Source organism: Mandrillus leucophaeus, unplaced genomic scaffold (assembly GCF_000951045.1).
Source record: "Mandrillus leucophaeus isolate KB7577 unplaced genomic scaffold, Mleu.le_1.0 Scaffold239, whole genome shotgun sequence".
Taxonomy (NCBI): domain Eukaryota; kingdom Metazoa; phylum Chordata; class Mammalia; order Primates; family Cercopithecidae; genus Mandrillus; species Mandrillus leucophaeus.
In genome coordinates this window covers 4,122,392-4,139,879 of record NW_012102465.1, presented here as the reverse complement: position 1 = coordinate 4,139,879, position 17,488 = coordinate 4,122,392, and the positions used below count along the sequence as shown (strand labels likewise).

At 35.2% G+C, this 17,488-nt stretch overlaps 1 protein-coding gene across 3 annotated transcripts in view; it reads right to left on the bottom strand.

Annotated features, from left to right (window-relative positions):
• Window positions 1-17,488, bottom strand: part of CSMD3 (CUB and Sushi multiple domains 3) — a 1,277,440-nt gene that overhangs the window by 159,773 nt on the left and 1,100,179 nt on the right. For all 3 annotated transcript variants that reach the window (XM_011982326.1, XM_011982327.1, XM_011982328.1), the window contains 2 exons: window positions 17,242-17,445; window positions 1,463-1,587 (listed from right to left, as the gene is read on the bottom strand). In XM_011982326.1, coding sequence (XP_011837716.1) covers window positions 1,463-1,587; window positions 17,242-17,445 — 329 coding nt within the window. The remainder of the gene's footprint in view (window positions 1-1,462; window positions 1,588-17,241; window positions 17,446-17,488) is intronic.

Below are 17,488 nucleotides of genomic sequence, written 5' to 3'. Positions count from 1 at the left end.
AAAAAATGCCAGGGTTTTCATAATTTTAAGATAAGATGGAAATAAGTAAGCTAATGTTAATATATAGATGCTCTAGAATAACCTTCAGAAGATTACAACCAGATGATAGTAAAATTTCTATGAAGGTTTTAAAGATATCATATCATTTCAGATCCTCTACATAAGCTGGTACATGGGCAATCCCAAAATCCTTACTATTCTACTATAATAAAATAGAGTTGATTAGTTATCTTCAAATTTTACAAATTGTCTGTAAACTAGCCAGAATGTAAGTATGCATCTATAATCTTTGGATACCCTTAAAACTCTGAAAATGTACATGCTTTAGGTTTTGTCATTGGTTTGCTGGCATATTTTACTCCCAACGCCTGTCAAGTAATTTTTAAAACGTCTGAACAATTATAAATCCATGAAGCTGATTGTTTTTTACTAAAAAATATGCTTCAATGTGATTTCATTATAAATGCATGGTGTCTTGGCTAATTTTTCCACAACTCATATATGTCTCAAGTTTCTAAATAAAAACTCTACAAGTCAATTAGAGAAGTAATAAAGTTATATCTGTGAAGGCTAGATAATGCAATATTTATGAAGCATAATTACCTTTCATAGAATATATATACTGATTCTGCAGTAAAATATTACCAATTCATCCAGAAAAAATATATCTTTACGTAAACAGAATAACTCACCAAATAGCAGCCCCCAAAATAGGCATAATTCAAATAACAGGACAGTCACTGTTGATTACCTATTTTTAAAGAGCATCCTCCTTCCTTGCTAACAGAGACCTGGTTTAGTTCAATTAAGTGAGAGATGTGTGCATCATAGGAGGCTGCACTTATTGCTTACTCCTAATATGTAACACCATTTTATTTGAGCCAAATCATAGTAACTCTTTGGTTGTTGCCCATTGTATACGTCAGGAATGGATATGATTACAATCCTGGTTAATAAAACAGGAGGGCAAGTCTGCTGGCAGGTTTCCTGAAAAGTTTTCTTAACCACTGAAATGGTACATAACATAGGGACATTCTGTTTTAGCTGCTGGCCATTGCTATGTAGGGCTGTTATGCCTAGAGCTTTTGCAGCCACCTCAAGACCTCAGGAGATGGTGTCTAAGAACTAAAACCAACAGGCTGAACATGGCAGAACAGAGCGATGGAAATAACCTGGGTGAGGAAAGACACAGCTGAACCCCTGAAATAATGTTTAAATCTGCTTACCTCAAGATTCCATGTTATATGGGGTTAATACATTTTTTGTATTGATTATGCTATCTTGAATTGGCTTTCTGTTAATTCTATGTGAAAAACATTAATAAGAAATATCTTTCTATTCTTTTCAACCATGTCAGTCAAAACCACTTGCTAAACTTTTAGAAATAATGTTCATTCTGTCATCTCTGAAAAGATTAATGACAAACATATAATGAAAAGAAGAAAAACTAAAATATTCTTACTTGAATGCCAGCTCCCTCTGGCACTGTGATCTTCCACACACAATTCAGATTGTTGTCATAAGGCTCAGGGTATCCAGGTGACAAAATAGTCCCTTTGCGCTTAGTTAAAAATCCACCGCAGGGCACTAAAAATAAAGCAGTCCAAGAGAGGGAGTTAATTCTAATGCCAAGTATTAAAAAAGACTAAAGGTCAGAGATAACATCTTAGATAGATACTAGACTTGCAAATCAAATCATACTGTTTTTCAAAACTCATAAAAGCAATGAAAATTAAGTTTTTGTATACCATGAAAATGTTAAAAAATAATTAGACAGCATTAATGGATGACCTTTGAATGGCATATCTAAAAATAATACTACAATTAACTCAATAACAGCATATTATTTGTATTATATTACCAAAACATGCATTGACTAAATTTGCCTTAAAAATGGTTCATTTCCAGATAAATATTGTCTTGAATTTTTTAAAAAATTATTTGGTACTTTCTCCTTCCTACATTCTTTGAGGAGTAACAGCATCCACTGAAAAGTAATGAGGATGATGATAACAATGATGATCATAACATTTATATAGAGCCTACTCTATGATAGGCACCCTCCTAAGTACTTTACATATTTTAACTAATTTAAGCCTTCCAACAACTAATGAGATATGAATAAGTATTCTCCACATTTAACAGCTGAGGCAATCAAATGGAGTCATTAAGAGATTGTCTTGCCCAAGATTACATATTAAGAGATGAAGCTGGCCAGGTGCAGTAGCTCACGCCTGTAATCTTACCACTTTGGGAGGCTGAGGTGGGAGGCTCACAAGTTCAGGAGTTCAAGACCAGCCTGGCCAATAGAGTGAAACCCTATCTCTACTAAAAATACAAAAAATTAGCCAGATGTGGTGGTGGGCGCCTGTAGTCACAGCTACTCGGGAGGCTGAAGCAGGAGAATCACTTGAACTCAGGAGGCAGAGGTTGCAGTGAGCTGAGATTGCACCACTGCACTCCAGCCTGGGAGACAAAGTAAGACTCCATCTCAAAAAAAAAAAAAAAAGATGAAGCTAGGATTTGAATCCTGGCAGTTGGAGCCAGAGTCCATGTCCTTAGGTGGAACTGAAGATACTTGAAGTGGTCCCAGTTCAGTTATTGCCATTCTAACTACTACAAGAAAGAATATGTATGCAGACTTACTCAGAAATCAATAAAGGCTTCAATCATTATTAGAAGGTACTAAGCCAAAAGCAAAATTCTCATGCCATTAATAGAATCACCTTGATTCTGGTCATAACCTAAATCATAACTCTTAAATTCTGTGTGACTTTGACATGTTCTTTAAACTCTATGAAACACAGATATCTTACCTGTGGAATGGTAATGCTATTGTTTCTAAAAGGCTTTTGTGAAAAATACAAAGAAACTAGAATGTACATAAGAAACTAGAACACTGCTTGGAACACAGTTAGAAATCAATAAATCATATTTCCTTTTGCTACAGCTATTATTTTAGGTTCCAATGGTACTGTGCTCCTGGGGAATTTGTCCTAATATGGCTATAAATGATGAGATATAAGGAACATATCTTTTGTAATAATTTTTTTAAGTGAATTACAGATTTGTGCCACTTTCAAAGACAAACGCAAACACCAGGGCAATTACTCAAAAAAAAAAAAAAAAAAAGAAAGAAAGAAATAAATAAAACTGTTGCAAACTTTTTTAAATAGTGTGACAATATATTTTTTTTTAAAGAAACTCACTTAGTTGTGTTTTCTTACAAATCTCTGTTAATGGGTTATATACAAATTCTGTTTAAATTAGCCAAAATTAATTTAGCCCATTTAAATAGAAAACCAGCAGTTTTGCATGATTTGAGAATGGCATGCAATAGACAGAAGAATAAATCTAAAATATTCACCCAAAAAATAGAACAAAAAAAAGTAATTGATGAAGTGTATCCTGCCAATTAAAAAAAAAAAAAAAAAACTTTATAGATGCTCTTCCTCTCCATCCCCACCATCCCCACTGCCACAACCTTTCCTCATACATATATATTTTTTTTTTCTGAGTTGCAACATTAATCACATAAACGGCCTCCCTATGGCTAGTATGTTTTCCATGCACTATATTTTTGAAATTACTGTCAAAATTATCTTTCTAAATTAAAATATGACATGTTGCTTCTCTGGTGAAAATCCTGAAAAAATTTCCCCATTGTCTGAATTCACAACTCATGGATAGTTTCTTTTTCCTTTTTACTTTTTTTGTTTTTGTTTTTGTTTTTGTTTTTGAGACAAGCTCTGGCTTTGTTGCCTAGGCTGGAGTGCAGTGGTGTGATTATAGCTCACTGCAGCCTCAAATTCCTAGGCTCAAGCAATCCTCCCACCTCAGCCTGCAGAAGAGCTAGTACTACAGGTGTGTGACATCACATCCAGTAATTTGTGCATAGATATTCAGCTAATTTTTATGTAGCTAATTTGTAGAGACAGGGTCTATGTTGCTCAGGCTGGTCTTGAATTGTTGGCCTCAAACAATGCTGCCGCAACCTCCCAAAGTGCTAGGATTATATTCACGAGTCACTGTGTTGGGCCTACAGATAAACATAGTTAATTGTATTCGTCTCTGACTTCATCTCCAGGCTTATATGTAATTATAATTTCCCAACTCCTCATCATCTTAATCCCCCATCCCAGTCCAGCCTTCTAAACTAATATGCTCCCTTATTGCTGTCACTTGATCTGTCCTTCTCTCACCTAGCTAACACCTACCCATCTATGGACTTTCAGTGTGAATGTTACCTCTTCAATCCTTTGGAATTTTCCTGTGCTAAGTGTCCTATAGTTTCCCATAGCACCAAATGGTTTCCTGTACAATTTTATCATACTATGCTTCCATATTATTTTTATATTAGTCTCTTGCAATAACTCAAGTCTGAGCAAAAAGGGTCACTTTTTTGCCTGAAACTCTGTTTGTCAAGATTCTAACTCTTCTCCTTCTTTGCATTATAAATTTTCTTCCATGCTGCTACAGTGACAAGTTATCTCCTCTTCCTCCATCGTCTCTTTCATGCATTGCATCAGGCTTTTGTCCTCACTGCTCTAGTGAAATGACCATGTCAAAGTCACCAGAATATTAATGTTGTAATACGATCAATCCTTAACTTGTATTTTACTTAATCTATGAATAATTAGTTCTCACTGTTGATCACTCCATCTGTCTTGAGCCTTTGTTTGCTTGACCAACAGAACACCATACTTTCCTGGTTTTCTTCTGTATTATTGGCTGCAGATTTTTTTTTTTTTTTTTGGTAACTCATTCTCCTCTTTGTAACTTTGTCCCAGGCCATAGTCTGTCTTCTAATCACCATCCCCGCTCAGTGATAACATACACTTCCATGTCTTCTATATGCTCTGACTACCAGATGTTTATCTCTAGCTGTGATTTCTGTGAGTTTTGCAATCATATGTCTAATAAGTATCTCAAAATGGATATGTCCAAAATAATAACTTTGAAATTCTTCCTCATCCACACTCTCTTTCATCTCAGGGAATGTCACCACCATTCACTCAGTTCTTAGTCATAAACCTAACGTTCATCTTGATTTATCTTTCTTGCATTCAAGTTTACATTTACATCTATTCTCAGTCTATCAGTAACAGCTCCACCTTAAAAATATATCCTAAAGGTTACTAATTCGTATCACTGTGACCATTATCTTCCTATCCAAATCGCATTACTTTTCCCTCCATTACCTTGATAGGCTTCTAATCAGTCATATTGGTTCTACTCCACATCTCCCTACACTAACTAAGTGATTTCTTAGAAACTGATTAAGATCACATCACTCCACAGCTCAATATATTCCCATACTAGTTAGAAAAATTTCAAACTCACCATGGTCTTCAAGGATCCAAGTGACTTGGCCCTCTGCTCTGCCTCTCTAAACTCATCACCTATCACTCTTTGCTATCATTTACTGTGTTCCAGACACTGTGGCTTGAACATGTCAAGATCTCTCTCCCCTCAACAGTTCATATACTTGCTCACCAACAAGAAAGACTTTTATTCATCCCTCCCTTTGTTCATTTTATTCAGGTTTAAAATGGCAGCATGCTCTGGATGTCTGGTAACTCCAGCTCCTGTTTTATTTTTTTCTACAGCATTACCACTCCCCAAAAGAAAAGAATGTATTTCTTGATGACGTTTATCCTCCTCCACTAAAATGTAAAATGTAAATGCAAAATGTAAGGACAAAGATCTTATATTCTTATTCAAAACTATGTCACCAGTACTTAGAATAGTGTTGGCATGCAGTAAGCACTCAATAAATTCTTGATGAATAAATCACTGAAGAACTGATTGTGTGTCTGTATATATCTTGTGCTTTCAAATTACCTCTTTATCATTCCTGCATCATTCCTGTCTCCCAGTATTTTCCTAAACAAACCATATTTGTCTAATTCTACGTCAATCATCTTTATTTATTTACCAACAAAATATGCTATAGAAAAAGTAGCAGATAAGCAATACCACATACAGAATATTTTACATTTGACTCTCATGTATATTACTTAATTTAACATTTGCATCCTGTTTTTAAAAGATATATGATAAATTTCTGTTCTGAACAGTATTCAGTATAATATGTGGATTAAGAAAACAGGCCTTCAGATCAAGCAGCCTAGGTTCAAATCAAATTCTGCTTTTTTATCTAAGCCAAGAGGTTTTAATACCTGTAAAATAGAGATAATTGTATCTACCTTCCAAAGTTGATGTCAATATTAAATGAGATAATGCTTAATAGTGCTTCATTCAAATGCTAAAAATTGCTATTTATTATTGTATTTAATAACTTTTTCATGGATGAATGGGTAGATGAATAAATGGATAAATGAATAAGATGGAGATTTTGTATATATTTCTTCATGAATTTTTTCCCATTCTAAGAAAAGATGAAGTAGACAGGTGTTGCCATGGAGACTTTCAAGTAAAAGTAGTTCTTTCTGAGTCTCTAAAGAACTTAAAAAAACAGAACCAGATAAGCTGATCAGATAAGCAGCTAATTAAAGACTCTTTGCCTAAGGCGAGTAGGTGGCGGCTTCTGGGGCTTTTCAAAAAAGATCTCCCACTAACAGAAGTACTTATGCCTAAGGCCATATATTGTCAAAGCTATTAGTGGCTGCAGGGGGTTATTTGAATCACAGCGTCTAAAATGGAGGAGAGCCTGGGGGTTTAGGAGACTGAAGAGTTTAAGAAATGTGAAGTGTAAAAAGGTCAAATTTGGAAGATAAAAACTCAGCCTTCAGCATAGGTTTTATTTTTCATTTTTACATTGGTCTCAGTTCTAATTATTTTAAGTAAAATTTTATTATATTGTATTGTAATTAAGAAAGGCTTGGAACGACATGCTTTGTGCAAGATTATTAAATATTGTTTACAAACCAGTTGTTAAAGTTTGTGAATCTTCTAATTTGGTATTTTAACTATAAGCACAACTCACATATCATGTCTAATGGGGCTGCATTCCAATCAACAGTTTAGTTTTAGTATGTCAGTGTGTGCAAAATTACTGAACATTTTCTTGTGCTTTACTGTGACAGAAAAAAAAAAAAAGACAGTGTTGATAGTAATAATAAGAACTGTGAAATGGAAAGGACACAATTGAGAGGGAAATCATTAGGAATGTAGAAAGCAGTATTGTTTTGGTTTCAATTGGATGCTCACTTGGCTTAAGCTGTTAACTGAGCATTCATTGAACTGTGAAGATAGAGAAAAACAATCATCATGTATAAAATCCTGTAAATAGGCTGTCAAAGATTATATCTAAACTGTAAAGTGTAAATAGAGAATTTGCTCTCTCTCAGAATAAAGCTCCCCATATAATATGTAAATCTATTGCTTGCGTTTTACCAACATACATATCTTTCTGCAGATGTCAGAAGAGGTTGAAACCTCAGATTTGTAAAGGTCTAAGCCAGGAAAGTATGCAAGAGTATCACCATGTGGTGGATACTGAAATGGAAAAAATATGGACCTTGGACTTGGGAAGTTGGTGAGGGTTGTCAGACCCTCTACAGATATTCAGGAAATTGATACAGTAATTTACTAAAATCCATTCACTGAACAAAAGTTTACTAACACCTGTTGTGTGCCAAGTCCTCTTTCAATTGAGCCCAAAACCAATATAGTGACAATGGAAAGGGGGACAATTAAGATAGATTAAGAAATGTTTTACAACCAAAAATTATACATAATACATTTCGATGGCTGCGGTAAAGGTAATGATATAAAGAGTAAACGGTTGATGGATGGCAGAAAATTATTTTAGATAGGATGGCCAAGAAAGATAGGAGACGTCAATGAAATGATGTAGTGAGACAAAAAGATATCTGTTCCAATCAGAGGAAATGAGAAATTCAAAGACCTTGGGGCAGATGTTTTGTGCAGTTAACAGATGTTGAAAAGGAGCACAAATTAAAGAGAACATTTTGATATCAACATAAGATAGCTCTGTACTTGACTCTCATATTTGAATATTTAAGACACTGAGCTTTTTCTATCTTAAAAATATTTTAAGACATGACCATTTTTATTCAGAACATTTTGAAGCTAAAAATACTTGTAGTTAAAAATAGAAATGCAAACTGTATTTTCATTTATGTAAAGATTAGTAGTTGGACCAAATGGTAAAACCTAAACTAGTCTGTCTTCTGAATGTCATTTAGAATCATCACCTTTCTATTTCTTCTCTACACAGACCCCATATATCCATCTGTCATATTGTCAACTTTCTGGATTTACACCTGTTCCACAAGGAAGAATATTTTTAAAATCGTATAAGGTAATACGTCTTTTTCATGTGATCTTGGCAGAAAATACAAGTCATCTGACACAATTTTCTATCTCTGGATATGTACTTTTAAACTGCTTCATTCTATTCAGGTTGCTATAACGAAATACCACAGAATGGGTGGCTTATAAACAACAGAAATTTATTTCTCACAGTTCTGGAAGCTGGGAAATCAGCACTGGTAGATTTGATGTCTGCTGAGGGCCCCTTTCCTGGATTATATATCACCGTCTTCTGGCTGTGTCCTCACATGGTAAAACAGGCTAGAGATCTCTCTGGGGTCTCTTTCATAAGAGCGTTAATCCCATTCATGAGAGCTCTGCCCTCATAACTACCTTCCAATCCCTGCCCCCAATACTACCACCTTATGAGTTAGGATTCTAACATATGAATTTAGGGGATTCAAATATTCAGACTACAGCATTCTGCTGCTGGTCCCCAAAATTAATGTCCTTCTCATATGCAAAATACATTCATTCCATCCCAATAGCCCCACAAGTTGTAATTTGTTCCAGCATCAACGAAAAGTCTAATGTTCAAAGTCTCATCTAAATATCATGTCAATCACATATGGGTGACACTTTAAGATAAGATTCATCCTAAGGCAAACTGCCCTCCAGCTGTGAGTCTGTAAAATCAAACAAATTATCTACTTTCAAAATATAGTGGTGAGACAGGCACAGGACAGATGTTTCCATTCCTAAAAAGAAAAACAGGGCAGAAGAAAGGGGTAACAGATCTTAAGCAGGACCAAAACTTTAAAATTCAAGAAAAATCTTTTTTGGTTCAATGCTCTGTTCTTCAGTCCCACTGGGCCTATGGTCTCACCTCCTAGACTCACAGGTTGGAGGTCTCCTCCCAGACGCATTGCAGGGAAGTTTCCATATTCTGGACCTACTGGAGGTTATAATCTTACTTCTGTGACTTTGCTGGGCATAATACATACCACAGCTCTCACAGATTAGAGTTGCATGCCTGTGGTTCTCCCTGACTACCATCACATCAGTGGCTCTACTGTTTCACAATCATATGGGTGGCCCCACCTCTGTAGCTCCACGGGGCATTTTTCCACAAGGTAATGCTAAAGGTGTGGGGCCATCCACATGACCCCTGTGGCAGATCTCTGTCTGGGCAGAGAGGCTTTCCAGGACACTCTTTGAAATCTACCTAGAGGCAGCCACATCTCCATAACTTTATTGGGTACAGGGCATGGTGAACCAGACCCACAGGAACTATTCCTGTGTAGCCAAGCAGACTGCATGAATCAGAGCCTGGGGCTTAAGGCCCTTCCTTTGAAATCTGACTCCAAGGCCCTTGCACTCTGGGCTTGTGACTGGATGGGCAGCCTTGATCTCTGAAATGCATTCAGGTTCATTCTTCCTTTGTTTTGGACAATAGGTCCTGACTTCTGTTTAGATGGCTGACTAATCTTTGCATTGTATTGATGAATAGCTTCTAGCTTCTATTGAGATGGTCAGTTCATACTAGTCTTCTTATCAAACAGTACTTAGCTAAACTTTTTTTTTTTTTTTTTTTTTAAGACAGAGTCCCACTGTGTTGCCTGGACTAGAGTGCAGTGGTATGATCTCGGCTCACTGCAACCTCTGCCTCCCAGGTTCAATCAGTTCTCCTGCCTCAGCCTCCCAAGTAGCTGGGATTACAGGCATGCACTACCACACCCAGCTAATTTTTGTATTTTTTAGTAGAGACCAGGTTTCACCACGTTGGCCAGGCTGGTCTCAAACTCCTGACTTCAGGTGATCCACTCACCTTGGCTAAACTCTTAAAGTTCTCTTTTGAATAGGTCTTCTCATTTTTCCAATACGGGTAGGTTGAAAGTTTTTAAAATATAAAAGTTTTGATTCCCTTTTTTTTTTTTTTTTTTTTTTAAGACAAAGTCTTGCTCTGTCAGCCAGGCTGGAGTTCTGTGGCATGGTCTTGACTCACTGCAACCTCTGCCTCCTGGGTTCAAGTGATTGTCCTGCTTCAGCTTCCAGAGTAGCTAGGACTACAGGTGTCCACTACCACGCCTGATTAATTTTTGTATTTTTAGTAGAGACGGTTTCCCATTGCCCAGACTGGCCTCGAACTCCTAACCTTGTGATCTGCCCACCTCAGCTTCCCAAAGTGCTAGGATTACTGGTGTGAGCCACTGTGCCTGCCCTGATTTCCAATCGATTAACAATTCCATGTTTAAATCACTGGCAGTCAAGAGAAGCCAAGCTGAACCATTAACATGTTGCTTATTTTCTTAGCCAAATATCCAATTTCATTGTTTAAAGTTTTACCTTCAAGAAAACTCCATAACATGAACATAATCAGCCACTTTTGTTATAATGTGGCATAATCTTTGCTTCAATATAACAATAATATTCTTTCCTCTATTGTTCAACTACTTGTTCATTTCCATCTAAAGATTCATCAGAATTGGCTTTACTATCCACATTTCTACTAATATTCTATTCATAACTCCTTAGATATTTTAGTAAAAAGATGGTGCCTTTCTCAAGAGCTTTCCTCCTCTTATTCTGATCCCTCATCAGAATTTCCTCTTACAGTCCTTTCACAACAATGTAGGCTTTTTCTAGCATGCATCTCAAACTCTTCCAGCCTACACCTGTTACCCAGTTCCAAAGCTGCTGCCACATATTTAGGTTTTTGTTACAGTAGAACCCCACTCCTGGTACCAATTTTCTGCCTTAGTCTTTTCAGGCTAGTATAACAAAAAACCATAGACTAGGTGGTGGCTTATAAACAATAGAAATATATTTCTTATAGTTGTAAAGGATGGGAAATCAAAGTTTTCTAAAGCACTGGCAGATTCAGTATCTGATGAGGACCCTTTTCCTGGCTCATAGACAGCCATTTTCTTGCTGTGTCCTCACATGGTAGAGGGACATCCCTCTTGGATGTCCAACTAGTAACATCCTTGGTGTTGCTTTTATGAGGACACTAATCCCATTGGTCATCTCCCAGTGGCCCCACCTCCCAATACAATCACCTTAGGGGTTAGAATTTCTACACACAAAAAATGGGGAAAATGAATATTTAGACCATAGCAAAAATCCATGCAAAATTACAGGTAGTCTGTTCTATATCTAAAGACTCCTGATGAATGCAGTATCAGGGTTCTCAAAAAGCCCAGGAAACTACAGACTGCTGGACCTCTGACAGAGAGATGGTGTGGGTTCCTGGGTAGCTCCTCTTTTGCCCTAAAAGTAGGAAGTGAGTTCTGGCTGAATCTAGGTTGAGAACAGCATTCACTACTAGTGAATCTAGCATTCACTACTGAGGTGGAATATCAGTAATAGAACAGAAAAAAGCCTAAAGTCTTTCATAGACTTTAGTTCCTGCTATGAGCTACTGTACTTGCTGAGATAAATCCTTAGTTGGATAGTATCACCTTACTCTTTTTATATAGGTTTTTATATTTGATGGCTAAAATGCTAGAATTAATCAATTGATACATTTGAAATACAAAAACACTTTGTGATAATCATGTAGAATAGGGGCTTTCTGGGGTTTCAGACACAAATGGTTAATGGTTTAAAATTTATAGTCTTGGGCCAGGTGTGGTGGCTCACACCTTTTTGTAATCCCAGCACTTTGGGAGACCAAAGCAGATGGATCACCTGAGGTCAGGAGTTCAAGACCAGCCTAGCCAATAAGGTGAAACCCTGTCTCCACTAAAAATACAAAGAAATTAGTCAGGCATGGTGGTGCATGCCTGTAATCTTAGCTACTTGGGAGGCTGAGGTGGGAGGATTGTTTGAACTCAGGAGGCAGAGGTTGCAGGAGATCGTGCTACTGCACTCTAGCCTGGGTGACAGTGCAAGACTCGATTTCAAAAAGAATAAAAATAAAAACAAAGTAAAATTTATAGTCTTATATTCTCTATTCTATGTTTCACAAATATTCTCTTCAAATGTTCTCTTTCTTCAGTCACTTCTCTTCATTTGCTATTTTGCTATTTTTTTTTTAATTTTTCTTTTTCTCTCTCTTTTTAATGTGACAGATCATTTCTCCCATCTATATCTTGCCTCTTTCTAACTCTGTCTCATCTGCATGTCTTCATGGACATAAGAAAATTTATTTCTTTGGATAATGTGATGTTTAAATTTTTAGGGTAAGAAGAAAAGCAGAGCATAAACATTGGTTAAATATATATTTCTAAGGCCTATTAAAATTGTAGTAATAATTATTTTAACTTTGTTTTCATTTTATGTTAAAAAAATTTGCCAACAATGAAAACAAACAAAATGTTTATTTCTTTAAGTATACTCCTCAACCATTTGACCTGGAATGCATTAATTGGTGGAAATTTCACTGTCCTCCTAAATGGTATATTTTAATAAAGATTTACTATTATTTTCAATACAATCAACACATTTTCCAGAACTTGCTTATAAATTTTAAATGCAAATAAAAGTCAAACATGCAAGGAACCCTAAATTAAAGTTGGAATGGACGACAGTACTTAATGCTTTCAGCCTTTTCCAAAATGCAGACATCTTCTGTGGAAGGCACATTTTCCATATAATAACTTTAACTAGCTTTAAAAATAAAATATCAACAAATTAAAATCAATAGTATCAAATACTTGATCAGTACTGCATATTAAGTCCTATATTCTGCATTGAATACTTTTAGAATTGGAATCTTCTCTTTTGATTTTGTGGTGGATTATTTGACAAAAACAAAAACAACTTAATTTTTTAGTACTTATTAGGTTCTAAGAACTAAGCCAAGGCTTTTAATCATTTAGTCATAATGAACCTATGAAGAAGTTCTCTTATTTTCTTGTTTTATTGATATGGGATTTGAAGATCAGAGATTATGTAAATTTTCCAGGATCTTATTGTAACTCACCTCAATTCAGTCATGCGGACAAAGCCAAGACATTCAGCCACAACTCTTGAGCTGATAATTTAGTACAATTCCCAGCTCTGATGATTTCACTCAATTTTACATAATTCTTTACAACCTCTCACATTAATTAGCACATTAACATGATAAATATACAAACAGAACCTTTAAGGATTAATTCACACATTTACATTTCAATTCTTGGCATATGTAGGTTCTTTGAACACTCTAAAGGAATAAAAGGGGTTTTGATGATATTTAAAGATTAATGAACTAGTTTATGAATTTCCATGTCATTATATTATTCTGTTTTTACAGTAGATTATATGAAACTAAGTAAAGAGAACTACTTTTCTAAGTTCTTCTATTTTTACCGCATTGATATCTTCTATCAATATCTACGTAAATATATTAAAAGTGAAAAGAAATTATGTAAATAATTACTGGGGAAAGTGAGGCAGAAATAATGATTCTTAGTATTCATAGAAAAAGATTTAAAAATCTACTATGAGTTTTGAAGAGAGTTATTATGATGTGTCTGTCTTCAATTATTAAACTGATTTCAAGCAATGTAATTTCCAATTTATGCATATTGCATGACTAATTTTGGCATTGACATATAGAAACATTTCTTTTAGCTCATGATTCCTTTAGTTCAGAATGTTATAAATGTTATTTATAATATTTCATGAGTATGAAGTCAATGTATTGTGTTGTATGTATTGTGGTTCAGAAAAGAGGACATTATTTGTTTTGTCTTTATGAGAGTACAAGTGCCTAAGGGGAAGATCTCTCTGCCCTATTAACCCCAGCTCTCTGGTAGGCACAAGATAGGTGGAACATCAAGTCCAGCTGATTTATCTCCTATACTTGTGGACTGTCAAAAATGTACTTTAATAGAGTCAGCAATTCTGCATAATAAATGAGGCAGAAATGTAATTGGAAATAGTTTATAAGTCAGAACATAAACAGAAGCAGTAATCTATCAATTAATTTAGGTATAAAGGTAGGAAAACTTAGTCTTAAATCTTGCCTCCACTCTAACCCTTACTATGGCTCTGCCACTTTAAAGAGAACTATTTTACCTCTTTCAGACTCAGTTTATTCATCTGTACATTCCAAAAGTAACAGTTCCATAGATTTGTCAGAGGATTACATCAAATATGTATTTAAATTACTTAGCATGGAATGGGGCTTTTTTAGACAATCCAGGCTGCTAAAACAAAATACCACAGATTAGGTAAGTTGTCAACAACAGAAATATATTTCTTAGAGTGCTAAAGATTGGGAAGTCTAAGATCAAGGTGCCAGCAGATGTAGTGTTTGGTGAGGGCTTGCTCAGTGCTTCATAGACAGTGCCTTCTGTGTTCTCACATGGCAGAAGGCTGAATATGCTTGCTCAGACTTATTTTATAAAGGCACTAATCTCATTCCTGAGGGTAGAGCCCCCAAGACCTAGTCACCTTCCAAAGGCCCCACCTCTTAATACCCCTACATGGGGGATTACTTTTCAATATAAGAATTTGTGTGTTGTGGGGGGTGGTGGGGAGAGGGAGAGAATAAATATTCAGACGATAGGATTGGCAAATAGTGGCATTAAGAAAATTATAAATATCAGAAATCAGAAATTGTGGTTATTTAGCTAAAAGATAAGAAAACTGAAGAGTCATTTTCAGTCTTCTAGTGTTTTAAATTATTTTTTGTAAGTGGTCATTCGACAAATAATAGAATAATACAAGAATAGTTCAGGTTCCATTTATTGTCACGGAAAAAATTAAAATATTTGTTGTAAGAAAAAAATGCACTGTGAAATATGCTAGGTATATTTTGGGGGGGGCGGTGGGAGTGGCAATATCAAATTCCTAGAGAAATCAAATGACCATCCATCTTTCCTAGTTATTTGTGACAGCCCAGTTTATACCATTATCCTAGCACAGTTGTTGACAATGTCCTCATTTAAATGGTAAAAAAATATATTTTACTTAAAGCAAATATATTCTATAAAAATTATATATCCTGGCCGGGTGCGCTGGCTCGTGCCTAAACCCCAGCACTTTGGGAGGCCAAGGCAGGTGGATCACGAGGTCAGGAGTTGAAGACCAGCCTGACCAACATGGTGAAACACCGTCTCTACTAAAAGAAACAAAAAATTAGCAGGGCATAGTGGCGGGTGCCTGTAATCCTAGATACTCGGGAGGCTGAGGCAGGAGAATCGCTTGAACCTGGGAGGCGGAGGTTGCAGTGAGCCAAGATCATGCCATTGCACTCCAGCCTGAGCGACAGGGCGAGACTCCATCAAAAAAAAAAAAAAAAATCCTGTGAATGCATATCAACAGATTTATCTTTGATTTCTTCTCAGTAGAAATGAATGTACCTTCTATATTATTTCACAATTTAAGATTATTTTTTATTCTAATGACCTATGAACTGACATGTGAACAAATGTATTTTAAAAAGCTAAAAATAAGAATGGCAAATATAATTCATTTTCATATGGCAAAATGTGTTATTGAAAAGTAATTTTTTATATTTATGATTGTCTATTATGTGTCAATATACATACTCATTCTTCCCTATGGAGAGTGGACTATTAAGATTATTAAAATTAAAACAAAAATAAAACAACATTTCTGCTTATCTTTTATTTTAAAAAATACTATTTTCAACTGGGCGTGGTAGATCACACCTGTAATCCCAGCATTCTGGGAGGCTGAAGCGGGTGGATTACTTGAGGCCAGGAGTTTGATACCAGCCTAGACAACATGGTGAGACCTGGTCCCTTTTGTATTTTGTAAACATACACAAATTAGCTGGGCATGGGAGTGCCTTCCTGTAATCCCAGCTACTCGGAATGCTGAGGCAGGAGGCTTGAATCTGGGATGCAGAAGTTGAAAGGGAGCTGAGATCATGTCACGGCCCTCCAGACTGGCAACAGAGCAAGACACTCTCTCAAAAAAATAAAATAAAATAAAATAAAATCTTATTTTTAACATCACATACCAATGTAACTTTAATGAGAAACAACTCATTAGAATTATTTTATAACCTGAAATTAAGTCTTACCACTCTTTTTTGAATTTAATATTATGTATTTTTTTTAAATAATAATTTTCAGATATGTTATTGGGGCAGAGAAGAGAGTAATTTCCCTACTTTCTATATTTTCTATGTCTATGGAACGCTACAAAAGCCAAGCATCATTATAATTACCCTGAAATACTATAAAATTCTAAACTATTAAGATATCCATAATTTTAGATAGTATACATTCTATTTACCAACATAAGTTAGGTATACTATTGCAAAAACAACTTTGAAACAATAAGATTTTTGGCTAACCTTATGCATTTTACTCATTCAAAATGTTACCACCCATATTTGTGAAAGACTGAAAAAATTTATTATTTTATATTTTTATACATATCTGTAACTAAGTCAGAAAAAAAATTCATATTTTCTAATTCTTTTGATGACCAAGCAAAATATTTCCAGAAAAGTCAGCTTTAAGACCTACCATTTGATAGCACAACAATGTGACTATAGTCAATAATAACTGTACATTTTAAAATAACTTAAAGAGTGTAATTGGATTGTTGCAATGCAATGAATAAATACTTGAGGAGATGGATATCCCATTCTTCATAAAGTGCTTATTTCATATTGACTGCTTATAACAAAACATCTCATGTACTCCATTAATACATACACCTACTGTGTACTCACAAAAATTAAAAATGAAAAAAAAGGATAATAGTGCTTCATAATCCCACATTAGTAGCATCAGATTCTGTGTTCCTGGAAATATATGTATGTACTTACATCCATATAAATCCATGTAAATCAGTAAATGAGGAAACTATTTAGCTAATTCAACAAAGTTTTTCACTGATTTCATCACCAAGACAATTGCAACAAATCTCCACTGATTTTTCATATTTATATAAAGCATATTTATTAAATTACTTAAAATTTAGTGCATAATTACATTTGAAATTTTAACAAATTGAAAGATGTAAGATAATCAATTTTTATATAAAATATGTATAATCACAGATCATACAAATTTATATACTCACCAATACAAGTAGGTAAGGAATCATTCCACTGGGCCAAAGAATTGGGCACTGTTTCACACCTAATTGCTATAGATCCATGGAGAATATACCCTGGATTACATTCAAAAAGAACCAAGGAACCGACTGCAAATTCATTGCCAATTCTTCTTCCAAATCTTGGTTCAGGCACAGAACTGCATTGTGTAGAACTTGTTCTAGGAACAGCTGTGTAGAAATATTATTTATTTTAATTTTACGTGGTAGACAA